General features: G+C 32.5%; 1 protein-coding gene across 2 annotated transcripts; it reads left to right on the plus strand.

Moving 5' to 3' along the window:
* Nucleotides 1-359: 359 nt before the first annotated feature.
* LOC139514540 (otolin-1-like) lies at nt 360-16,268 on the plus strand. Of its 2 annotated transcripts, XM_071303908.1 has the most exons (5): nt 360-681; nt 4,846-5,022; nt 13,080-13,304; nt 13,593-14,159; nt 15,303-16,268. In XM_071303908.1, the coding sequence occupies exons 1-5, from the start codon at nt 465-467 to the stop codon at nt 15,719-15,721; spliced, it is 1,605 nt and encodes a 534-aa protein (XP_071160009.1). In that variant the 5' UTR covers nt 360-464; the 3' UTR covers nt 15,722-16,268. The 2 variants fall into 2 exon arrangements, with proteins under 2 accessions (XP_071160009.1, XP_071160008.1); XM_071303907.1 differs by having other exon boundaries at nt 395-681; nt 13,080-14,159.
* The last annotated feature ends 10,732 nt before the right edge of the window (nt 16,269-27,000 follow it).

Here is a 27,000-nt window from a genome sequence, read left to right on the forward strand (position 1 = left end):
GAACAATTGGTTTTTAATTGTATGTTTAATTATAAGTTTTATAGTGGATTTGACATTCCCGCCAAAATGTTACAGAACAAAGAAAAGCATGCATAACAAAGACACTCAAACTGGGGTGATTTGGTAGGGGTGATCCGGCTCAGACCACCCCTGTTAGAACAAAGGAGTTTGGATGTAACTTCGAGGTACAAAAAGTAGACAATAGAAATCCTTTGTGAGATAAGATCGTCCTAGGTTTCTTAGATAATTATTTCGCGTTGAATAACAAAGAAAATGCACGAGCAGGTTTGTAAGTATGCATAAATCTGCTACTTAAGGTAATTACATAAGTTACAATTACAATTTATTAAGTTATCTCCATATTTAGCAATGACATTTCAAGTATGCACTTGTTAAAGTAAGAACTGAAACTTATTGCACGCTTTCATATTTGATTAAAGTTTCTTATTCCTGGAATAATAATAATGTCTGATGACATATACCTAGGAAACGATATGTCAACAGATGTATTTTTCTTAAAAAAAACAACAGATGCAAAATGGAAAATGACAAGAAAAAATGAAAAAATTGCATCTTGTGTTAAAGTGATAGGAGTTTCTATACTGGCGATATTGGTAGTTATATGTGTTTCTGCTGTAACCGCAGTGGTAACTGTTCATCTAATGGAAACCAACAGACTGGGTAACTCATTATTGGTTCATTTGTTTATTTCTTGCAAACCATTTTTTTGTGCAAACTTCAGTATTCGTTTGAATATAAATGTATTACATTTCCATTAGTTTTAACGTCTGCATTATCTTTTAAAATTTCACTATGTTCAAGAAACTATTAAAAGGTGATGAAAAAGTAATTTCTGTCAATATGAACTAATAATGTTTTATTTTTAAATGCAAGAAGTATAAGAAAATGTTAAAAACAATATTCAAAACGTACAAATTTGTAATTGGTTATTACATTTTGCTATGTGTGGTAAATTTCACATTATGTTATCAATATACAAAGATCTTTTATCATGGAAGTTTTATTCCGCCAGCAGGAATTTCTTGAAAAGCGATCTTCGCTTCGACGTTTTGCAGTTATTGAGGAAGAACTGTTATGTACGTTTTTTTTTAAAGTTATCAATGTCCATTGTGATTTGACAGTCAACAATACTTATTGATCTTTACTGGAGACGTAGAGTGGATTCAATAAAAAAGAACTTTACGACTGTCAAATAAAAACATAATTGGTGACAACTATTATCATACAGTACTGTCATTTATATTCAGAACTCATAAAATACCAACCATTTCGAGTACCCTTCAAGTGTCGGTTCGCAATCGGTTGTTCGTTGTCAATGACACTGACCGTCAACCGTGCCAAATATGGTATACGCCAAAGGAGTAGGTCCGGTAAGGACCAGTTTTGGCCTCAAATTTCAGGTTCATCTGACGAAAGATTTTGACCACTTTTTAAACACTTAAGTGTCTATTTCATTTGAATCAATTAGTTTATGTGAAAGATTTTAACTGATTTAGTCATTAAAAACGTCCCGATTTAAGCTCAAATATGAAAAATCTACCAAAATGCCAAAAAATGTCACTTTTCAGATGGTTTTTGTCAAAAATGAAAGTGGCCGCATCCGTGTTCATCCTCAATCTTTATATATGTAATGTATTATTATAAAGTACAACTTATATTTCAATATTAAGGATGAACACGAATGCGGCCACTTTCGTTTCACACGAAAACCGTCTTAAATTTAACTAAAATGCTAGAATTGTGAAGATTTTAGTAATTTAGCATGATTTAATGGTGCTAATACCCGATATATGTGCATTGTATTGTCAAAAACAGCCCATATTTATGTAGCAGCAGCATTCTTCTGTACAATAAATAACTAAAAGTTTACATTTTAACAATTTTGTAAAACTGCTATATTTTGGGGCCAAAAAGGGGTCTTACTGGACCTACTCCTTTGGGATACATGCATAAATGTTTTCAAATTTTGTTTATATAGCTCAATACTAAAAAAGGGACAACAGGTATAATAGGAACAGTCAAACTCATAAATCGAAAAAAAGACAACTAACAACGTCATGGCTTAAACTTTATAAGACAAACAGACAAATAATAGTACAAAAGACACAACAGAGAAAACCAAAGAATAAGGAATACGAACCCCAACAAAAGCTTTGAGTGTAAGTGTTTCTTTGATATTTCTTTGCTTTGTAAGGTGCATTAAAGTTTTCCATATTAGTAAGACATCGGTGTTTGTTTAAGATTGCATGCTGTCCTCTGTGTGTCTTGTTTTTGTTGTTATAATCAGCATCTTCTTTTATTTATATCAATAATCCCGTAAACATATTGGGCTGCTCGGTATATACGTCCCATTTACCACTATTTGATATATAACTACTATTTATAATATGTAAAAGTTATTGTATGTTACGTTATATACCTTTTTGTAAGACCTAGTTCAAGATTGAACCGAGGGATAATTAAAAACTCAAAGAACGTATTTAAACCTCATATGATATAAACATCTACTGTCCAACGTCCAACACCACGTAAATACTGTAAAAAGTAAAAAACAAAATAAAATACATAGCTCCTTGAAAAATTCAAAACGTAAAGTCCCAAATCAAATAGCAAAATCTAAAGCTCAAACACATTAAATGAAAAGATAACAACTGTCATATTCCTGACTTGGTACAGGCTTTTACGTATGTAGAAAATTGCGGATTACCTGGTTTTATAACTAGCTAAACGTCTTCCTTGTATCACTACTATAACCAAAATAAATAGGTAAAAAAAGGTACGATACAACAAGGATACAAATGTCATAACTTGGTCCAGATTATATCTCTGTTCGTATTACAATTTTTATACTGAAACTTGGAATCTCTTGAAGTGGTTCTGATACTGTAAACAAGGACATTTTTGCGGCAGTTTTATTTTCGCTATTTTCGCGGCAGTTTTATTTTCGCTATTTTCCTGGTAAGAATTGAAACGTGAAAGTAAAACGACCGCGAAAATTTCAAGGAAACTCTTTTCATAAAATGAAGACTAAACGTTTACTTTTACAAATTGTGACTTTGATGGAGAGTTGTCTCATTGGTACTCATACCACTTCTTCTTATATCTTCGTATATGAATAGAATTCACAGAGGACTACTATATAACAATGATTTTAAAGATGACACATCTATACCTCAAATCATAACTGTATCTCTAAATGAAAAGCAATGTTAGAAATAAAGGCAACAGTAGTATACCGCTGTTCAAAACTCATAAATCCATGGACAAAAAACAAAATCGGGGTAACAAACTAAAACTGAGGGAAACTTGTTAAATATAAGAGGAGAACAACGACACAACATTAAAATGTAACACACACACACACACGCACGCACACACACACACACACACACACAAACGGACTAAGCATTATAAGTCCTATCTTTAACTCAAGTCAGTAATTTAATTAACACGGAAGACATCTGAAGCAAGCATACTTTACGGCTATTGTTATGTAAACAACACTCGCTACAAATATGTAAATAAACTCATCATAGATACCAGGGCTAATTTTTGTATATACGCCAGACGCGCATTTCGTCTACAAAAGACTCATCAGTGACGCTCGAATCCAAAAAAGCCAAATAAAGTACAAAGTTGAAGAGCATTGAGATTCAAATTCCTAAAAGTGTTGTCAAATACAGCTAAGATAATCTATGCATGAGGTAGAAAAGCCTTATTATTTCAAACAATTCAAAAAATTTTAAATAGCTAATTTATAAATATAATAATATCAATGATAATTCATGTCAGCACATAAAGTGCTGACTACTGGGCTTGTGATAAATGACACCTGTCATTTAGCTATAAAAGTATCATACGTGTCACGGTTCTTGTCTATCCCAAATTCATGTATTTGGTTTTGATGTTATATTTGTTATTCTCGTGGGATTTTGTCTGATGCTTGGTTCATTTCTGTGTGTGTTACATTTTAGTAATGTGTCGTTGTTCTCCTCTTATATTTAATGCGTTTCCCTCGGTTTATGTTTGTTACCCCGATTTTGTTTTTTGTCCATGGATTTATGAGTTTTGAACAGCGGTATACTACTGTTGCCTTTATTCATATCGTTAAATCTAATACACAGATTAGTTAGATAAAAAATCGAAATTAATTCACATATTTCTAAACTCGGGTGATTTTGAGCTTGACATATTTTATTATTTGAAGTCTATATGTCGACTGCTCAAGTTGTGTGCTTGGTCTTGCCATAATGTGAAAATATTTAACAGATTTTCAAAAGATTTGGTGTGCCTGAGGCACTTTTCCGGATTTACCTTCATTAGAAACACCAAGGATGTATAATTACTTGAATATGACTGTAATGAGCTATATGCCATCAAACGAGACCAATAAGGTCGATCTGACAGATGAAAATGGAACATTGATTTCTTACAAATTTCCAAATTTAAGAAAAATATCACAACCCTTAAGAAGTACCGACGTACTGACTACAGGATTGATGATACTATCGAGGACTAGCGTCTACTAGCAGTGGCATATAAACCGTTAATGTACATGAAAATGGTGCGTCTGAATTAAGTTGATATAGAAATCATAAATGCTTCTGATATTGACTTAGATATGACATTTGCATAAGTGTTGTTGAAGTAAGATAGTATCCCATCACAGACATCAACTCGTTGAAGATTTGAAATCTTAAAGAAAGGTATTTTTTTAACCTATACATTGCATATGCCAGTTCCAATCCAACACCGTCATCAGTCGTTGCTTTTAAATACGTTTTCGAATAAGAATGCTTACTTTTTGCTATACATAATTTTCAGAGCTCAACACTTCGGGAGAACACTTTTTGAAAAGTTTCTTCGACAGAAACTATACAAATGAAACAATGGGAACAAATGGCTCAGTTAGCGGTAACGTTCAAGAAGGCATTAAGGGAGAAAAAGGAGATGTTGATGAAAATGGACTACCAGGTATTATGGGAGCGACAGGCAAAAAAGGTGGGTGTGTAAAATAAGAATAATTTCATTTATTTGATTATGAATGTAAATACAAGTAAATTATCGAAACACTGATCATCATTTGATTGGTTTTTTTTCACAGTTAGAGCATTAAGTACAGCATTACAGGTTTAAGTTCAGTCTAAATTATTTCTATTTGCACATAGCTTCGATATAGTAGAGTCCCTATTTAATCTTCTATATCCAGTATGGAGAAACATATCAGCATCGCCTGATATTAGTAGCGGTCCATAAATAACAACACTTTTTCCAATAGACAAAATTATTTTATGATGTGACTCTGTACCTATGTATCTTGTCATACTTTGAATGACAAAATTATTTTATGATGTGAATCTGTACCTATGTATCTTGTCATACTTTGAATGACAAAATTATTTTATTCATTAATATTACTTTTACTGTTAACCAACTTATTTGTGATATACATTTTACGTGACTCTGTACTTATGTATCACGTCATACTTTGAACCACACTATTATTTTATATTTATTATTATTACTTTAACTGCTAAGTCAGTGTTTGTTATATCTATTTTGCGTGACTGTATTTATGCATCCCGTCATACTTTGAACGACAAAATTATTTCATGTCTACCTGTGCGAATTTCAAACGCGCAATTTTACACCAGTACCCATACCCTCCTTCCTTGATGGGTGCATTTTACATAGACAAATATAATCGTATAATATAATCAAAATGAGGATGTTAATTTGATGTATGCCTTTTTGTGCTTCTTCGTTACATTTGTTGTTTTTATAGTGATTAAGATGATAACACAATGTTGACTGCTGTACCCCTATTTTTGACATTTTTACCTATTATGTCTGTTTGTTTTGTTCACGCATCGGTGACTATATAATGGAATTTGATGCGACTGTCATACAAGTGAGAGGTTTAGCTAGCTATAAAACCAGGTTCAATCCACCATTTTCTACATTTGAAAATGCCTGTACCAAGTCAGGAATATGACAGTTCTTGTCCATTCGTTTTTGATGCGTTTTGTTATTTGATTTTGCCATGTGATTATGGACTTTCCGAATTGATTTTCCTCTGAGTTCAGTATTTTTGTGATTTTACTTTTTACACCCAATTTACAATAACCTTGACAAATCTCACTACTAGTCTTGTTTGTAGTCTGCTCGGCTGTCTTCTCTATTACTTGATTGTCTATTATTGTCCTTTGTACCCTAATAAATTCTTTATTTAGTAACGCTTCGAATACCGGGAAATTAGTTTGTTTGGTGTATAAATCTCATCAATTACTTGATTAAGAACTCTTTGTTGCCTAATCTTGTTTGCTAAGGAATCACATGTAACTCTTGAAGACACGTTTGTTTCACGTGTATTTTTTCGTTTGAAATGTTTCACATAATGTTATATCGGGCCCTTTATAACTGATTACAAGGTATCTAGGGCCAGTTTCACAAAGCTGTCTTAGGACTAAAACATTTCTTAGGATGGTCTTACGACACATCTAAGTCATAAGTGGGTTTCACAAAGCGGTTCTAACTTATACATCTCTTTAAATTGGTCATAAAGTTAGGACTATACGAGAGGTGTCTTATGATGGTCTTAGGATAGCCATAAATTTAATTATACAAATTACACTATTTTTTATATTAATTTTGCAAATTGTGTTATTATTATTTAATTTACATAGCTCCTTTTCTTTCTCGCAACTAAATTTTTATAGGTTGACGGATTACTAACTATGATTTATGGTTAGGACTTAAAAATGAATAACCTCACCCAAACCGAATGAAAATGTACATTTTACCCAACACAATTCAGTAAATAACGGAGTAAATAAGTAAAAAGTAATGTTTGCACGTCAAAACCGGACAATAGTGCTTATAGTGATTCTTTTCTGAAATGTATTTTTTAAGGGGAAGGGCGATTGTACATAGCTAGGCTATTGGAGTTCATTTAAAGTATCATAGGGTGAAGGGATTTCGTATGATTGCTTATTTATAAATCTGACATGAGGTGAATACTACTATGACCAAACCAGTTAGATACAATAAAATTTAGTCAGAGGCTATTTATAATATTATAATGACTTATCAACTTGTTGAAAAGTTTATACGGCCAAATTAACTAATTATCTGGTATTCGAAGCGTTACTAAATAAATTTCTAAAGAATTCATTGGGGGTACAAAGAACACTAATAGACAATCAAGTAGTAAGGAAGACAGTCGAGCAGACTACAAACAAGGCTAGTAGTGAGATTTGGCAAAGGTGATTGTAAATTGGGTGTAATACTATCAGAATCGATTAACAACAATTGATCAGCACTATTTGAACTACAGAAATGCCAAAAATCAACTGACGTAAACGTTAATTTCTAATATGCTGCATGTCTTCAAGTTATCTTAAAAATAGTTTTTAATGTATGAAACAATTAACAGCAAAAGTAACCAAAAATACAGGATCTACACCCTTAACAAACCAAATGTTGCTTATTCTTTATTTTTCTTTGTTGTGTCATATGTTCTTTTGTTTGTATGTTTGTCCTTTTTCATTTTTAGTCAGGCATTGTCAGTTTGTTTTCGATTTATGAGTTTGACTGTCCCTCTGGTATCTTTTGTCCCTCTTTTACTGAAGCAAACAATGGACTCCTGACGAAGAAATTGTAAACAGGACTTTAAAATAAATAAGCATCTATTAAAAGAAAATCTCTCTCTATGTATATATGATCTAATAATACAAAATTAAAGTTAAAACCAAATCCTCATTTATAAAACTCTTAATTGAGTTAACAAGGAGTTATTGGTCCTGATAAACGTATTTTCCTAATTGTTTGCTTTTCCTTCTGAAATTTAACATCAATATTGATATATCATATTCAAAAGGGGTGGTATGGGCCCAATTAGTCTCTCGTCTTGCCAACTTGTTTCTTCATTTGTATGAGACTGAATTCATACAAGAACTTCTTAGGAAGGCAGATAAGAAATTAGAAAAATCCTTTAACTATACTTTCTGATGTAAAGAATATGTTATCACACTAAGTTATTCAAAATTTGATGACTATGTTGAACGCATCGATCCCCTCAAAATAGAGATAAAGGATACCACAGATACAGTTAAGTCTGCCTCATATCTTGACTTACATCTACAAATTGACAATGAGGGTTGGTTGAAAACAAAATGTTACGACAAAAGAGATAATTTTAGCCTCTCAATTGTGAACTTTTCATTTGTATGTAGCAATATTACAGCAGCGCCTGCATATGGAGTATATATCTCCAAATTGATATGATATTCCCAAGCATATATGTCCTATCATGATTTCTTTGATGGAAGGTTGCTGTTCACAAGGAAGCTTTTACACCAAAAGTCGACGGATCTGCTTTCCCTTCGAGATCACCCCCCCCCCCCCCCCCGTTTTTTGGTTTGGTTCGTCTTGCTTTATCTTTAGTTTTCTATGTTGTGTATTGTGTTCTATTATTTGTCTGTTTGTCTTTTTATTTTTTAGTCATGGCATTGTCAGTTTACTTTTGATCTATGAGTTAGGCTGTCCCTCTGGTATTTTTCGCTTCTCTTTTACACAGTAAAATGTTTAATTTCCAATTTTGACCTAAATGATTAAGGTGTGTACGTGCAAAATGACAAGTAAAATGAGAAAAACACATTGACCTCGGAAAACATTGGTTCTTTGATATCCTGACATGTTAGGACAAGGAAGATAATCTGATATTCATAAGAATTATTATTTAATGTATAGAATAAAACACATGACTTTAAGTAGCAACAATATCTTTTAATAACGTGAAAATTTTAAGTGATATGTCAAAAATATGTATCATGTTAAGATGTATAAAGCACTTCATCTGATTCTACATATTTTTATAAATAAAAGCGTTTAAGGAAGTTTGCTACTCTGCTTTAAAATAACAAGCGTTTTATAACACTAGTATGTGTTGATTGGGGATAAATAAAGTAACCAATAAAACAAAAAAATATATATTAGGTCAATGTGCTTGTTCTCGAGATACATGTATTAGCAATTGAAATATTTGCGGGAAAATGTTCTCTCTTGATTTTTCATAGCTTTATTATTTTAAGTTGTCAAAAACTATTAAAAACATTACAAAGATTTTATAAGACTTTTGCAGTAGCTTATAATTATACATGTAAAAGATTTATAAAAAGAAAAATGGGGGCCAATGGGCAAATTTTTTAAGGCATTCAAATGGATAAAAACCAGAGGATACCGAAAATCTGTCAAAAATCCTTAAACTTGACAGGCGAACATCCTTAAATATGAAAGTTAAAAAAATATTACTAAATTATAATCCTGGTACCTTTGATAACTAATTACCTACATTTATAATTTAGTTTATTTTGATTTTAACATGTTGTACCTCCATCCAGACACTGATATTCCTTTTAAGATTCGACTTCCATATGTGGGCGTTGATTTTTTTCATTTTGTTCTCTATATCTAATATACTTAATGCTATATCCACTCAAGACATAATTATTAAAACAAAGTTAAATTTTACTTTTAACTGTCCATGTCAATGCATTCTTTTTTTTAATATGAGCGTCATGCACTGATGAGTCTTTTTTTAAACTAAATGCACTTCTGGTCAGTTTACTTTCGATCTATGAGTTAGGCTGTCCCTCTGGTATTTTTCGCTTCTCTTTTACACAGTAAAATGTTTAATTTCCAATTTTGACCTAAATGATTAAGGTGTGTACGTGCAAAATGACAAGTAAAATGAGAAAAACACATTGACCTCGGAAAACATCGGTTCTTTGATATCCTGACATGTTAGGAGAAGGAAGATAATCTGATATTCATAAGTATTATTATTTAATGTATAGAATAAAACACATGACTTTAAGTAGCAACAATATCTTTTAATAACGTGAGAATTTTAAGTGATATGTCAAAAATATGTATCATGTTAAGATGTACAAAGTAATTCATCTGATTCTACATCTTTTTATAAATAAAAGTGTTTAAGGAAGTTTGCTACTCTGCTTTAAAATAACAAGCGTTTTATAACACTAGTATATGTTAATGGCGGGTAAATAAAGGAAGCAAAAAAAAAAAAAATATATGTTAGGTCAATGTGCTTGTTCTCGAGATACATGTATTAGCAATTGAAATTTTTGGGGGAAAATGTTCTCTCTTGCTTTTGCATAGCTTTATCATTTCAATTTGTTAAAAAATATTAAAAAAATTACAAAGATTTTATAAAACTTTTGCAGTAGCTTATAAGTATACATGTAAAAGATTTAAAAAAAGAAAAATGGGGGCCAATGAGCAAATTTTTTAAGGCATTCAAATGGATAAAAACCAGAGGATACCGAAAATCTGACAAAAATCCTTAAACTTGACAAGCGAACATCCTTTAATATGAAAATTAAACAAGAGGCTCTCAAGAGCCTGAATCGCTCACCTGAATTTTTTTGGTTTAATCTCTCATCAATGATTATTTTGGCTTTTCAATTTATTTAAATGTTCTTTGAATCGTCCTATTTTCTTCAAAAGCAAAAAAAAATCATTTTCTCCTATGTTCTATTTTAGCCATAGGAGCTATGTTTCTTGACATACAAGGAAATGAAATATAAAATTTATACTAGATACTCTGAAACTCTGAAACTCATTTAGCCTAAGTTTGGCTGAAATTGATACAGCAGTTTCATAAAAGAAGATTTTTTAAAGTAAGTCAACATGGTGAACAAATTGTGAAAAAAGTCTTTAAAGGGCAATTACTCCTAAAGAGGTCAATTGACAATTTTGGTCAAATTGACTTATTTGTAGATCTTACTTTGCTGATCATATTTGCTGTTTACAGTTTATCTTTATCTATAATAATATTCAAGATAATGACCAAAAACTGCAAAATTTCCTTAAAATTACCAATTAAGTGGCAGCAACCCAACAATTGGATGTTTGATTCATCTGAAAATTTCAGGGCTGATAGATATTGACCTAATGAACATTTTTACTCCATGTCAGATTTGCTCTTAATGCTTTCGTTTTTGAGATATAAGCCAAAAACTGCATTTGACCCCTATGTTCTATTTTAAGTAACGGCGGCCATGTTTTTTGACGGATCAAAAATCAAAGCACACACTTTGTGCAGGATAATCTAAGGAACAACCATGCTAAGTTTTAACCAAATCCATTCAGTAGTTTCAGAGGAGAAGATTTTTTAAAGTTAGCAAATATGATGAACAAATTGTGAAAAATTGTCATTAAAGGACAATAACCCCTTAAGGGGTCAATTGACAATTTTGGTCAAATTAACTTATTTGTAGATCTTACTTTGCTGATCTTTTTTGCTGTTTACAGTTTATCTTTATCTATAATAATATTCAAGATAATGACCAAAAACTGCAAAATTTCCTTAAAATTACCAATTAAGTGGCAGCAACCAAACAATGGTTTGTTTGATTCATCTGAAAATTTCAGGGCTGATAGATATTGACCTAATGAACATTTTTACTCCATGTCAGATTTGCTCTTAATGCTTTCGTTTTTGAGATATAAGCAAAAAACTGCATTTGACCCCTATGTTCTATTTTAAGTAACGGCGGCCATGTTTTTTGACGGATCAAAAATCAAAGCACACACTTTGTGCAGGATAATCTAAGGAACAATCATGCTAAGTTTTAACCAAATCCATTCAGTAGTTTCAGAGGAGAAGATTTTTTAAAGTTAGCAAATATGATGAACAAATTGTGAAAAATTGTCATTAAAGGACAATAACCCCTTAAGGGGTCAATTGACAATTTTGGTCATATTAACTTATTTGTAGATCTTACTTTGCTGATCTTTTTTGCTGTTTACAGTTTATCTTTATCTATAATAATATTCAAGATAATGACCAAAAACTGCAAAATTTCCTTAAAATTACCAATTAAGTGGCAGCAACCCAACAATGGTTTGTTTGATTCATCTGAAAATTGCAGGGCTGATAGATCTTAACCTAATGAACATTTTTACCCCATGTCAGATTTGCTCTAAATGCTTTCGTTTTTGAGATATAAGCCAAAAACTGCATTTGACCCCTATGTTCTATTTTAAGTAACGGCGGCCATGTTTTTTGACGGATCAAAAATCGAAGCGCACATTTTGTGCAGGATATACTAAGGAACAATCATGTTAAGTTTCATTCAAATCCATTCAGTAGTTTCAGAGGAGAAGATGTTTGAAAAATTGTTAACGACGACAGACGACGACGACGACGACGACGACGACGACGACGTCGACGACGACGGACGCCAAGTGATGAGAAAAGCTCACATGGCCTTTTAGGCCAGGTGAGCTAAAAATGATTAACCTACATTTATAATTTAGTTCATTTTGATTTTAACATGTTATACCTCCATCCAGACACTGATATTCCTTTTACGATTCGACTTCCATATGTGGGCGTTGATTGTTTTCATTTTTTTTCTCTCTATATCTTATATACTTTCTGCTATATCCACTAAAGATATTATTACATAATTATTATAACAAAATTAAATTTTACTTTTCACTGTCCATGTCAATGCATTCTTTTTTCTTTTTTTTTTTTTTTGATAGGAGCGTCATGCACTGATGAGTCTTTTTTTAAAACCAAATGCGCGTCTGGTGCAAATACAAAATGTGTATCTTTGTATCTATGATGAGTTTATTTCTATGTAGAACAAGACCGTAAGCGATAACTTTGAATACAATGAAGATTAATTTTTTGACTGTCCCTTTGATATCTTTCGTCCCTCTTTAATAGCAGGCGATGATCAAAACCCGACTCGAATTTAATCTTGTAAACATTTCTGTTATTCCTTGAGTATACTTCTTACAATTCTACGGCTACAGTCAAGTTGAAAAACAAATTCAGAATTTCGAAAATGAAAATGAATATCCGTGGTAATCTTCGATTAACAAATAAGTTAAGATATGATTACGGTCATTGCTGCTTCATATTTTGTTTTACAAAAGCTTACTAATAGTACATCTTTAAACATGCATATAAAACTGACAGATATATAATACTATTATTGCCATAGTTGTACACATTACAGGTGAAGATGGCGAGAAAGGAACGAAAGGCAATAAAGGACAATCTGGTAACACTGGCGAAAATGGTCAAATGGGAGAACAGGGGCCAGTTGGCAGCAAAGGACAATCGGGAGAAAAGGGGCTTCTTGGTGCAAAGGGAAAATTAGGTGCCAACGGACCAAACGGCAACAAAGGCACCATCGGCGAAGAAGGTCAAAGAGGAGACAAAGGTTCAATCGGTAACAAAGGTGAAAATGGAGAAAGAGGTCAGACAGGTCCAATCGGTGACAAAGGTCAAAGAGGAGACAAAGGTGAAAATGGGATCAGAGGTCAGACAGGTGCTATCGGTGACAAAGGTCAAAAAGGAGACAAAGGTGAAAATGGAATCAGAGGTCAGACAGGTTCTATCGGTGACAAAGGTCAAAGAGGAGACAAAGGTGAAAATGGGATCAGAGGTCAGACAGGTCTAGTTGGCGGAAAAGGTTCTATCGGTGACAAAGGTCAAAGGGGAGACAAAGGTACAATCGGTGACAAAGGTAAAAATGGAGAAAGAGGTCAGACAGGTCCAATCGGTGACAAAGGTCAAAGAGGAGACAAAGGTGAAAATGGGATCAGAGGTCAGACAGGTGCTATCGGTGACAAAGGTCAAAAAGGAGACAAAGGTGAAAATGGAATCAGAGGTCAGACAGGTTCTATCGGTGACAAAGGTCAAAGAGGAGACAAAGGTGAAAATGGGATCAGAGGTCAGACAGGTCTAGTTGGCGGAAAAGGTTCTATCGGTGACAAAGGTCAAAGGGGAGACAAAGGTACAATCGGTGACAAAGGTAAAAATGGAGACAGAGGTCAGACAGGTAACAAAGGTCCAGTTGGCGAGAAAGGTTCTATCGGGGACAAAGGTCAAAGAGGCGATAATGGAATTGCGGGAAGTAAAGGTGGAAATGGAAAATTTGGGGACAAGGGATCAGTTGGTGACAAGGGTGTTGTCGGCGACAAAGGTCTAACAGGTGACATAGGTCCCACTGGAGAACCAGGCAGCAAAGGTCAATCCGGCCACAAAGGTGCTAATGGTGAAAAAGGTTTGAAAGGGTCATCTGGTGAATCAGGTAAGGATATAGTGTCTCGCAAGTCAGTTTTTGGCTGGATATTGGTTGTTTTATTATGTATTTATATTTTGTAGGAAGTATTTTTATTAAATCAATATGTGACATTTTTTTAAACAAATTATTTATTTATTTGTTATTTATTTATTTATTTCTTAATACAAAACCCTGGCGGCGAATTAGATGTTTAACACCAACAACCAATCATTCAGTCGACGATAATCAGTTATGCTTATGCCTTAAAGGTTGACAGTTGACTATTATTAATAACATTAACGATACTTATTTTCCTGCACCAGATGCGCATTTCGACAATACATGTCTCTTCAGTGATGCTCGTGGCCAAAATATTTGAAATCCAAAGCTTATATAAAAGATGAAGAGCTATAATCCAAAAGGTCCAAAAAGTATAGCCAAATCCGTGAAAGGAATCAGAGCTTTGCATGAGGGAGATACATTCCTTATTTTATAATAATTTCTAACATTTTGTAACAGCAAAGTTTAATAAAAAAAAACAAAAAAAACGTATTTTCATGCCAGTACCGAAGTACTGGCTACTGGGCTGGTGATACCCTCGGGGACTAACAGTCCACCAGCAGAGGCATCGACCCAGTGGTAGTAATAACATTAACGATACTTATTTTCCTGCACCAGATGCGCATTTCGACAATACATATATGCATGTCTTTTCAGTGATGCTCGTGGCCAAAATATTTGAAATCCAAAGCTTATATAAAAGATGAAGAGCTATAATCCAAAAGGTCCAAAAAGTATAGCCAAATCCGTGAAAGGAATCAGAGCTTTGCTTGAGGGAGATACATTCCTTATTTTATAATAATTTCTAACATTTTGTAACAGCAAAGTTTAATAAAAAAAAAAGCCAAAAACGTATTTTCATGCCAGTACCAATGATATTTTAACTGAAATAAAAAGTATACATATATTTGATATGTTTACCTATAAAATGATTATACTTGAAAATCCTTATGGAAGTAAACAAACATTTTACTCTCAATTTTAAGTAACAAAGAAAAAATATCGTATTTCTTCAGTTGAATGACTTTTTGAATACAGGTTAAATTAGAACTTTATGAATGGCAAAAATAAATATCTGCTCAACAACTCTCAATGTTTTTTTTATTATAGGAAAGGTTCCTGTGGTTTTATTTCGTGCTCGAAATGTGTCGCCAGACTCAGGTCTTTCGAACACAATAATTAAATTTCCTATTGTGGCTATCAATTCTGGAAGTGGATATGACAAATCAACTGGAAAATTTACAGCTCCCCAGTCTGGAACATATTTGTTTATATTACAAATATGTCCAGAAAAGAATCATAATGTGCTGATGACGTTGAGAACGAATAGCAACACATTTGGGGTTCTTAATCAGAAAAACAGCCATGATGACGGTCCATGTATCTCCACTAGTGGAGTTACTATTTTGTTAAAGGGAGCGAAAGTCTGGGTATATTGTAAATCAGCAAGTTCCGGGGATTCAGTATGGAATGCTGGTGAAAACGGAAATAGCTTTTCGGGTGTCTTGTTACATACAGGAACTTCATAATTCACATCAAATAGTAACTGTACACTATAAAGTTTCTTTCAATACAAGCAAAACACAATATTAAGTCAACTCTATCATTTTGGAATATTTGTCAGGCTGTTCCTGCTGACCTTATATGCTTATGAAACTAGCCATTGTCATCATGAAGAGTACAATGGAATTGATTAACGCGCTAATGTACACATTTTACGTGAATATTCATTTCAATTAACTCTGGGTCAATATATCTGTGGAAGGAGATATTTTCCGTATTGCTTACAACAGTTTGAAGAAGATCAGTCTAGCTTTTAATTCGACTCTCTGTTCTGGTGAATAGTTTGTCAGATTGAAACCATCCAACAGTTACTGAAATCGAATAGGTTTTGCAGAATGAAATAGTCTGTTATTTTTTTAGTTATTTTATTTACCCTTTTAAAATTTTGTACTTTTAGTTCGGCAATTGTTTTGCAAAAATCAGCATTTCACGAAACAACAACATTTGAACTCGCATTTGTGTCAATAGTGTAACAATCGCAATAATAAATGGACACGATAATTTCAGAATTGACAATATGTGGGTACTTAGTTAATGTCTTGATCTTTTTTGAAAACAAATTCTCGATCCGAGTCACACAACAAATTAGCATTATATTAGATAAGACATCAGCCCAAAAGATACTGGTCAGTGTTTGAGATTGGACTTGCTATTTTGAATAGCTTTATGGATAGGTGTACACACCAGTTCAATAATCCTTTCAAGTATTATTTGTAGATAAAATTAGATATCAAAAGATAATTCGATAGCTGTATTTATCAAGACTCCCAGGAGGAATTATCTTCCAAAAAAGCAAAGTTCTGATTTGAGACATTTTTATACATAAAGCAACAGTAGTATACCGCTGTTCAAGTCATAAATCAATTGAGAGAAAACAAATCCGGGTTACAAACTAAAACCGAGGGAATCTCAACTTCAATTAGAGGAAAACAACGAGACAAAAGAACACTGAAGCGCAACAACAAAAACAACAATGCAACATACATAAAAACGAACTTATAGATAAAAACTGCCAAAATCCGGATCAGTGACGCTCATATCAAAACAGTTAAAAAGCCAAACAAGTACAAAGTTGAAGAGTATTGAGGACCCAAAAGTCCAAAAAGTACCATGGAATTTCACAAAACACGGACAGAAGCTTTTCAGGTTTAAGAGTCAACTTATACATTTTGCCAGACTTTTTGTGCTCAAGAAATAGCATCGGAAGAAAAATCATATTTTTACAATCCATTTTTTAATTGTTCTTTACTTTATTTATTTTCTCTTGTTTAGTTAACGCATCAATGTAAATATAACGGAATTTGATGAGACTGTCATCAAAGTGAGAGGGTTAGCGATATAAAACCAGGTTTAATCCACTATTTTCTACATTTGAAAATGCCTGTACCAAGTCAGGAATATGACAGTTCTTGTCCATTCGTTTTTGATGCGTTTTGTTATTTGATTTTGCCATGTGATTATGGACTTTCCGAATTGATTTTTCTCTAAGTTCAGTATTTTTGTGATTTTACTTTTTACTGTTAAATTGACGTTTTTCATTATCATTTAGATAAAGCCTAGATTTAAAATTTTAGAATTTTAAAAACTAATATTGAAAACATGCAAGATCACATTTAAAGGATAAACACCAAGATTAAGGAAACAAAGCAAACAAACAACAGTTCAAAGTACTACTCAGGAAACTCGAGGCTAAGCGACAAGAACCCCGCCAAAAACCTTGGAATAAACCTTGGGAGCTTTTTGAAACTTTAGATTAAAAAAAGTCATCAAGTCAACAACCGCTGTGAATATTGTTTTAGAAATTGTTTCCGTGAACAAGTTTGTACAACCATTCAGAAATGATTGCTCTAGATAAAATACTTTTGGTTTAAAGAAAGCATGTTTTGTTTAGCATATATCTCTACTTACCGGCATACAGTTAAACTAATTTATTTCTTAGGCCACACCAATTTAATTTCTTGTTCTACGGAATTTTTGGACTCCAAAATTTGGGGCGAGCGAGTGATTTGAAAATTTTAATAAAAAAATATTTAAATTGCAAATTTTTTAGGCGAAGCTCGAAAAAGTAAAGGCGAGCGATTATATATATTTTTTTGGTAAAAATAAAATAGTAGGTTTTGACAATAATAAAACTTGATTTATAACTTGTACTTTTACATTTCTTTAATTTCTGAAGTATTTTTCCCTGTTCACCAAGAAATAATTAAATCTGGTCTATGTATGTGTGACTTACAATGAGACAATTCTCCATCCAAGTCATAATCAGTTTGGGGGCAACCCCTTAATGTTATAAATATCCCTTTTACATGTTTTATGAGGGATCAATATAAGTTATAATATATTTGTTTGTACAAAAGGGCTCATATTTTCTCAAAGAACTATATATCTATCTAGTTTTAAATGGTCAAAACATGTCCAAGAATTTTGTAATATTCCTGGACTTTAACCATGTTAAATTAACACATTTACTTTAACAGATTAATGTTATTCAAAATAAGTGGACCCCTCTTTTAGAAAAAGTTGTTTAAAATATGATGTAACTCTCCTCTTTTTGAGTACAAAATTCTAAGTTTTCAAAGATCTTCAAAGGTTTTGTATAGAAGAACTATACAAATCCTTGGTATTTCTATTTTCTTTTCTACATCAGTAAAATGACCCCTTGTATGAGGGAGGGTTGTTCTCAACCTGACAATAACAAACACAGGTCAAAGTACGGCCTTTTACACGGGGCTTTGATACAGACCAAACAGCAAGCTATAAAGGATCCAAAAATTATAAGCGTACACAATTCGAACAGAAAAACAAACGATCTAATTTATATATCCAAACGGGAAAATACCAATGAATAACATCAACAAACGATAACTGCTGAACGACAGGCCCCTGGATCAATCAGGACAGGTGCATAAACATGCAGCGGCTATAGATAGTTTTGTTTTGCCAGCATACAATATAATTGCAGTTGAAGGCAAATCCTTCAGAAGTTCTTTGTACTTTATTCTATTAACAACGAACATTTTTTGATAAGGAAAATAAGTAAAGGGGAAAGAAACCAAAGTTGATATTTTTTTATAATATTTACAAAAAAAAAGGTGCGGGAAATAGACATGATTACATTTCCGGATGCGGGAAGCAGGAATATAAAAAAAATAAAAAAATTCTGTTTTGAAAAAAATAGGTGCGGGCGGGTCCGTCGAACAAGGAATCAAATTGGTGTGGCCTTATCGGAAACTTTCGTAAAAAAACTTTAGCACATTGTAAACTGAAACTTCCTTGAGTATATATTTTCACGTAGATAATGTCGTCAAGTAAAATAATGAAATTATTTTTGCAAATTATTTACATTGATTTTAAGAGCCAAAACCTGTTGGTCACGGACCAACATACAGAACTCTGATTCCATGGCTTGGTGAAGGATTGGTTACAGCAGGAGGGCCCAAATGGGCAAGATCACGTCGACTTCTTACACCGGCTTTCCATTTTGAAATTTTAAAAGGATACCAAACAATCAGCAACCAGTGCGTAGACATACTCATAGTAAGTTATTTTTCATTTATCAAATTGGCCAAATTTAATATGTATCACAAGAATGTATGAGAAGTACATTCTTGACTAAAACAATAATTTTATTGAAAGTAAAGCTTTACTCTGTCTTTCAGATACACTAGGATTCACTTTCGATTTAAATGTCCTTCAAAAAAGATTTTAACCCCAAAAAAATATAAACAAGTATATGAAAAATTTCAATATTGTTACAAATGTTGTTAAATCTATGACGCCACAAATACATACTGTTAATTTTTTATCGTCATATCGAATTAAAATCAATACTAAAATTAGTATTAATTGGACTGTAGTTTCATTTCTTGTTTTTTTTTTTGGTTAATAAATTTACGTTTGTTCACTGTACTGTTAAATACAAACAAATTATGTGCAAATATCATATATTAATATTGAGAACTGATATTAAAGTGCAATTCGGTTGCTTTTGGTTTTTGATGATGTGTGTATTGATTTTATATCATGTATAGTGAATATAGTTCACGTAATTTATCTTCTGTATCTTTCACAGGATATACTCGAGAAGTATGCAGAAACTGGAGAAAGTTTTGATTTATTCCAACTCATTAGTAACTGTGCCTTAGATATTATTCTGCAGTCAGCATTTTCATATAAAATAAATTGCCAGCTTGATAGGTAAAATAATTTTACTAATTTTGTGTTTCAACGATTGAAGGTCTATTTGGAATTCAGTATTTCTATTTATTTCATATCAGTTAATAGTTATCAAAGGTACCAGGATTATAATTTAGTACGCCAGACGCGCGTTTCGTCTACATAAGACTCATCAGTGACGCTCATATCAAAATATTTATTAATCCAAACAAGTAAAAAGTTGAAGAGCATTGAGGATCCAAAATTCCAAAAAGTTGTGCCAAATACGGCTAAGGTAATCTATGCCTGGGATAAGAAAATCCTTAGTTTTCGAAAAATTCAAAGTTTTGTTAACAGGAAATTTGTAAAAATGACCACATTATTGATATTCATGTCAACACCGAAGTGTTGACTACTGGGCTGGTGATACCCTCGGGGACGAAACGTCCACCAGCAGTGGCATCGACCCAGTGGTGTAAATAGTTATCAAAGGTACCAGAATTATAATTTAGTACGCCAGACGCGCGTTTCGTCTACATAAGACTCATCAGTGACGCTCATATCAAAATATTTATAAAGCCAAACAAGTAAAAAGTTGAAGAGCATTGAGGATCCAAAATTCCAAAAAGTTGTGCCAAATACGGCTAAGGTAATCTATGCCTGGGATAAGAAAATCCTTAGTTTTCGAAAAATTCAAAGTTTTGTTAACAGGAAATTTGTAAAAATGACGGCATTATTGATATTCATGTCAACATTAAAATAAGTATTGGATAACAATTTTTTTTCATTTTTCATAGAGATGTTCCTTTATTAAAACATTATCCTATTTTAAATTTTATATTGAGGTTGTTGAATTGTTTGCCATATGTTTCCGTTTATTATAGAATTATAGATTTTTGTTTTTTGTTTTTAGATCCTGAAAAAATGCACTAAAATGAATGGCAGTGATTTTAGGTTATCACTTTGACTGGTCTTCATTCTTTCCTATAGAAATCGTACAACAACTAATAAAATTGAGAATGGAAATGGGGAGACAACAACCCGACCATATAACAGACAACAGCAGATGGTTACCAACAGATCTTCAATGCAACGAGAAATTCACGCGACCGGAGGCGTCCTCCAGCTGGCCCTAAACAAATATATTTACTAGTTCAGTGATAATGAACGCCATACAAAACTCCAAATTGTACACAAGAAACTAGAATTAAAAATAAAACAAGACTAACAAAGGCCAAAGGCTCCTGACTTGGGACAGGCGCAAAAATGCGGCGGGGTTAAACATGTTTATGAGAAAAAAGTTAGTATTGAACAAATTGAGTTTAGAAGAAATTTTTAAAAAAGTATTTAACATGGTTCCTGAATGAAATGAACATACTAGTTAATGACGAAGAACTGTTCATTATCATGATACATGGACCGCCCGAAAGTCCGTGGTATTTACTGCGACAGCGATAATAACATCGCCTACGGCTTAGCCATAATCGCTGTTTTAGTCGATACCACTGTCCTTTGGGCAGGCTATATATCACGATAATGACCAGTTTTTCAATAAATATAATGTAAACATTTCCCCAATTGATTCGATACTACAGGTCTTTTGTCTTCTTATATCAACATGACCATTTCTCAATCAGCCCAAGTTAGGAATACATTGTACATGATCTTCATTTTGTTACACATCACGTTGGTTATGTCGTGTACGCTTACTAGAGCTTTCTTACAAAATGACGAAAGGTACGAACGAACGTAAAGGGAGCACGTATTTCATTTCCACAATAACAATTTAGAGTCTTTACTTTATCCGGTAAAACAGCGTTCTTTCCTGGATCAAATTTATCTTTCAAAAATAAGCATATCGCAAATAATACACGCTTTTAATATAATAAAACAAAGGAAAATAGTGTCAAATACACTTACGTCCGATACGTTACTTACGTAAACCACGAGTACACAAATTTCCGCGGGATTATTTTAAGCACGAGTTTCATGATTAAAATTTTAATGGCATTATTGAGGTACGTTAGTTTAGATTTACACTGGGGTAAAGCTGATGACCGTAACTGCATTCACGGTCATCCCAAGATGTCGGATGAAAAATTAGGTCAGTTTTTGTATTGTCTGTTAAAGTGTTTCGATATCATTTTCTTTACAAATCATACATTGAAACGATGTAAATTTATAAAAGAATCACTCGAAAATCACTAATTACTTCCGAGAAATGTGCATGAAACGGGAAATTCGATTTGAAAAAATCGTTAAGATGACCGTAAATCATAATCAAAATATTTTCAAGATGACCGTAACATAAAACAAGGATGACCGTGATTGGTAAAAAGATGACCGTAACTTGTAAAGGATGACCGTAATTTGTAAAGACTGACTGTAATTTATATAGGACGACCGTAACTTTTATAGGATGACCATCAATTCTAAGAAATATCCGTATTGTATTCAAAGCTTTTTTGTTGAGTTTGTCGATCTCAATAGGGGCTCGGTTAGCGGATATAAATATGTTTCATAAATTTCCTTTTTTAAACTATAATATAATTGGCCATATTTCGGATTTATAACAATGATAGTAAATTGCATATTTCTCGTAAACAATGAAATATTTATTGATATCGACGTTAAAATTTTAACACAAATTTACAGCGATACGACGAAAATTTGAAGAAACATGAATGTTTCCCTAGTGCACGGATGCCTCATCTACACTATCATTTTCTATGTTTAGTGGACTATGAAAATGGGATAAAACTATAATTTGGCATTAGAATTAAAAAGATCATCCCATAGGGAAAATGTGTACTAAGTTTCAATTTTATTTAACTTGAAGCTGGACAAACGGACAAACAAACAGACGAACGGACGAATGTACGCACAGACCAGAAAAACATAATGCCAATAAATGGAGCATAAAAAACATTAATAATACATACGAATATTTGGTAATCGAGCCCATGTGTATGGGTCCAGAGGAAGCAGATTAAAATCTTAATTTGTCTTGATATATGCAGGCGAAAACACTTTTGAAATAGAACAAAAGAATCGAAGCTCTGTGTTTATCGAGAAAGCGATAAAAGTTAACTGTAATGTTTGATATAGTAACAAAATTTTAAAAAGTTAATAGAAACAAATAAAACGACAATTTTCTTATTTTAAAAACACCATTTGCATAAGTTTTCAATGTATCTATTACATAGTAATGCAAAACAATAAGATATCAAGTCGACGACATGGTTCTTATCGGGGCCTTTTATAGCTGACTATGCGGTATGGGCTTTGCTCATTGTTGAAGGCCTTACGGTTACCTATAGTTGTTAATGTTTGTGTCATTTTGGTCTTTTCTGGATAGCTGTCTCATTGGCAATAATACCACATCTTCTTTTTTATATATAGTATCTATAAGTTGGATGTAGAAAATGCAAAACCTCCGATTTTTTTTATCACGGACGGAGAACATATCAATCTTTTAGTTCAGAAATTTTCGTGTCTGCCCTTCCATTATGTGAATCAAGAAAAAATTCCCCAAAACAGGTAACGATTGTATCGAAAAGAGAAAAATCGAGTGCACCTTTTTATGTAAGGGCATGTTTGGGGTGTATATTTTGTCTTTAAAACGTATAAAACAAGAGTATTTTATATAGCATCCGTTTCAGATTCTATCATTATTATATATCAAAGCTACAGGTTGACTTTATAACGTAAAAAAATGACAGTACGAAAAGATGAAATATATGGTTTTATTGAGATACCTATCTAATGAATCGCAAAAACAGAGTAGGTGTGTTCGAATAGCTATTTTTTTCTAAAAGTACTTGACGACAGTCTTTTAATTTGGATGATGAAAATGTGTGTGTGATAACTAGGGTTTATAATCTTCAACCACTGAAAATGTTTAGTCTGACCTTCCACGAAATATTTAATTAGAATTTTTTTAAATGCTTAAGAATTTTCAAAAGTTCCATCTGACATCCAAACAGACAATATTTTTAAGTTGAATCAATGCAGACAAGATCATTAACTAATGCTCATTAGCTAGTAGATACATTTGTATTTTAAAATATAACTGACATATAACGATCGATCGTAATGGTGCTATGTGGATAAATTTATCAGTTTTCAAGAGCAAAATTGGCAGAGCGTCATCCCTACAATGGCTTCCATTTCTACGACTGTGAGCATGAACTGGCGTAATGGGGAGATAATTTTGAAGAAGTAGAATCCTGAATGTATGAATAACATTTCTGTATATATACAAATTGACAACGTTCCGCCTTGTGATACGCTTTTCGTACAAGACTATTTTAAGGATCTACTTTGCTGGAGCTCACCTTCACTAGTTTATTCGAATGATATTTTCAAAATATTTCTGTTATTTTTTTTGCACGACAAAATGAAAGACGATATAATATCAATGTGTGTACATGCAATTTTTTGGCATTTTTAAAAATGTGTATTTATTATATGTCATTAATAGGAATCCCAGAAACAAAACAAAAATTTTGTCGAGCAGTTGAAGGCTGTGCACCGCATGTCTTTTGGCAAATTCATTTTAAGAATTGAACCCTCTACTGTAAAAAAGATACATATGGTAATCTTTGCATTTGAAGCACGTCTTATTTTCTTCTACCTATAGGATAAAACTTTCATATTAATATGTGTATACCAACACGATTAATCATTTGATACAAAAAGATAGTTATATAAATACGGATATTTCTTAGAATTGAGGATCATCCTTTAAAAGTTACGGTCATCATTTACAAATTACGGTCATCTTAAAAGCAGTTACGGTCAGCCTTGTTATGAATCGCTGATTCTGTTACGGTCATCTCGATTGTGATTTACGGTCATCTTGGCGATTTTTTCAAATCGAATTTCCCGTTTCATGCACATTTCTCAGAAGTAATTAGTGATTTCCGAGTGATTCTTTTATAAATTTACATCGTTTCAATGTATGATTTGTAAAGAAAATGATATAGAAACACTTTAACAGACAATACAGAAACTGACCTAATTTTTTATCCGACATCTTGGGATGACCGTGAATGCAGTCACGGTCATCAGCTTTACCCCAGTGGATTTAAGGACAAGATTCACATTTGTTTTTATTTTTTATATTACACTTTCAGCAAATTGTTAACGTGAAATATCGAGATTTGCAAAACAATAATGCTGCATTGTTTTGAAAAAGTAATGTGAAATGAATTGTGATCAATTTTTTTTTTCTATCTGAAACTATAACTTTAAGTTATGATTGCAAATTTAGTTAAATATGAACGTTACAAAGTCCACACTGTGAAACAAGTATAAAATGGGGGAAAAACAAGTTATGGGAGCAACCAACTTCAAAAGAGGAGGGGTAATGTATTTTTCTTTTCTTGGTTTTTCGACGCTATAAAGCTATTGATTTTTTTTTTCAAAATTTTAACACTATAGGGTTAAGGGAAAATCTGGATTCAGAATTTTTTTGTTTGTAATCTGCATGACCACAATATGTGTTTGTGATTAAATTATTTAAATTATTTGTTTTACAAATTTTAATTGAAGTTTGAATTTACATCCACGATTCACAGGATCTTGATCATACTTTTGACAAATTTTAATCGGGAACGGTCCTGTCAAGGACGGCAGTAAAAATCGTGAATGTGTGACCCCAGCTTAAGGGTTTTTTTGTTTTGTTTTTAGGGGCATTTTTTCTTCTGAATTCCCTATATTTAGGATATTTTATAGAGTTATCTCCGATACGTTACTGACGTAAACCACGAGTACACACATTTCCGCGGGATTTTTTTAAGCACGAGTTTCACGATTAACATTTCAATGGCATTATTGAAGTACGTTAGTCTAAATTTAACGACAAGATTCACATTTATTTTTATTTTTTACAGTAAACTTTCAGCAAATTGTCAAAGTGGAATATCGAGATTTGCTAAAAAAAAAATATGCTACAATGTTTAAAAAAAAAATGTTAAATAAATCTAGAACAACAGATTTTGTATATCAAGAAAATAAATCTACAATTTTGTGGATTTTATGATGACGATTTAACAGTACACATGTTTGGATTTAGACGCAAAGTTGTCACTTATCGTCCAGTGGCTAATATTTCATGAAGGTTCAGGACAATAGGCAAAACGTAATTATACACTAAAACAACCCTTCAATTGCTCCAGTGTATCATATATACACATTAAGGGGGAAGCAATGAATATTACCAGGGGAGAGGCGATGATTCAAAAGTTATTAAACGAGCACCAGCATATGGCATAGTTTGAAGATCATCTTGTTTTCTTCATTTTCATTTTATTATTTTGATCGTTGTAAATTTTGAATCAAGGAAGTATTTGTGCTTTGATTTTTCTCATTTTTCTGTAAGGGAAGAAGACAATGTATTTGCTTTGGCTTTTTTTTTTAGGTTAAACAGTGCAACATTGTAATATTGAAGAGGGCCGGTTTTTAGTCTATTAGGGGAAATGTTTTCGTCTGACTACTCTATATTTAGGATATTTTGAAGTGTTATCTCCTCCAACCTGGTGGTATCATATTTTAACCTATCATACGTCCAGAAATCCTAAATATAAAATTTATCCCAAGAAAAATCCAATTTAATAAGTGTCGTTGCATGTAGGATAATTGTCCGAAGTTCCACGACTATAATTATTTAAATATGGCAAAAGAAAGGATCCCTTAAACGAGTCTTACGTATGATTCGTCAAGCATACGTACCTTTCGTCAATTTGTAAGAAAGCTCTATTTCGACGAAAAGTACTGTTCAATTTTTTTTATAATATCAAACAATTGATAAAATATTAAATCCTGAAATATTCGCTAAATTTCGTGGACAGATTCTAGGGAAACGTATACTTCAAGATCCTAAATCTAAACAGCATTTTATTAATTATATTATACACAAAGATGTATGCTGAAACGTTGTCTTTAAACTAACATCTCTGTAAAGCTCTCATTCAAATCACACATAGAGTGGAATCAAATTGCATTATTTGGTAATAATATATTTCAAATCAATTTCAAATAAATGAATATTTCATTATTTGTAGACTACAACATCCATATTGTAAGG

This window comes from Mytilus edulis, chromosome 3, assembly GCF_963676685.1.
Source record: "Mytilus edulis chromosome 3, xbMytEdul2.2, whole genome shotgun sequence".
Classification (NCBI taxonomy): domain Eukaryota; kingdom Metazoa; phylum Mollusca; class Bivalvia; order Mytilida; family Mytilidae; genus Mytilus; species Mytilus edulis.

Bases quoted from the DNA above. Each gene is read 5' to 3' on its own strand.
- LOC139514540 (XM_071303907.1), top strand. From the start codon at position 465: ATGTCTGATGACATATACCTAGGAAACGATATGTCAACAGATGTATTT. The intron at 5,023-13,079 runs GTGGGTGTGTAA...TACACATTACAG, and splicing joins GGGAGCGACAGGCAAAAAAG to GTGAAGATGGCGAGAAAGGA. The intron at 14,160-15,302 runs GTAAGGATATAG...TTTTTATTATAG, and splicing joins AGGGTCATCTGGTGAATCAG to GAAAGGTTCCTGTGGTTTTA.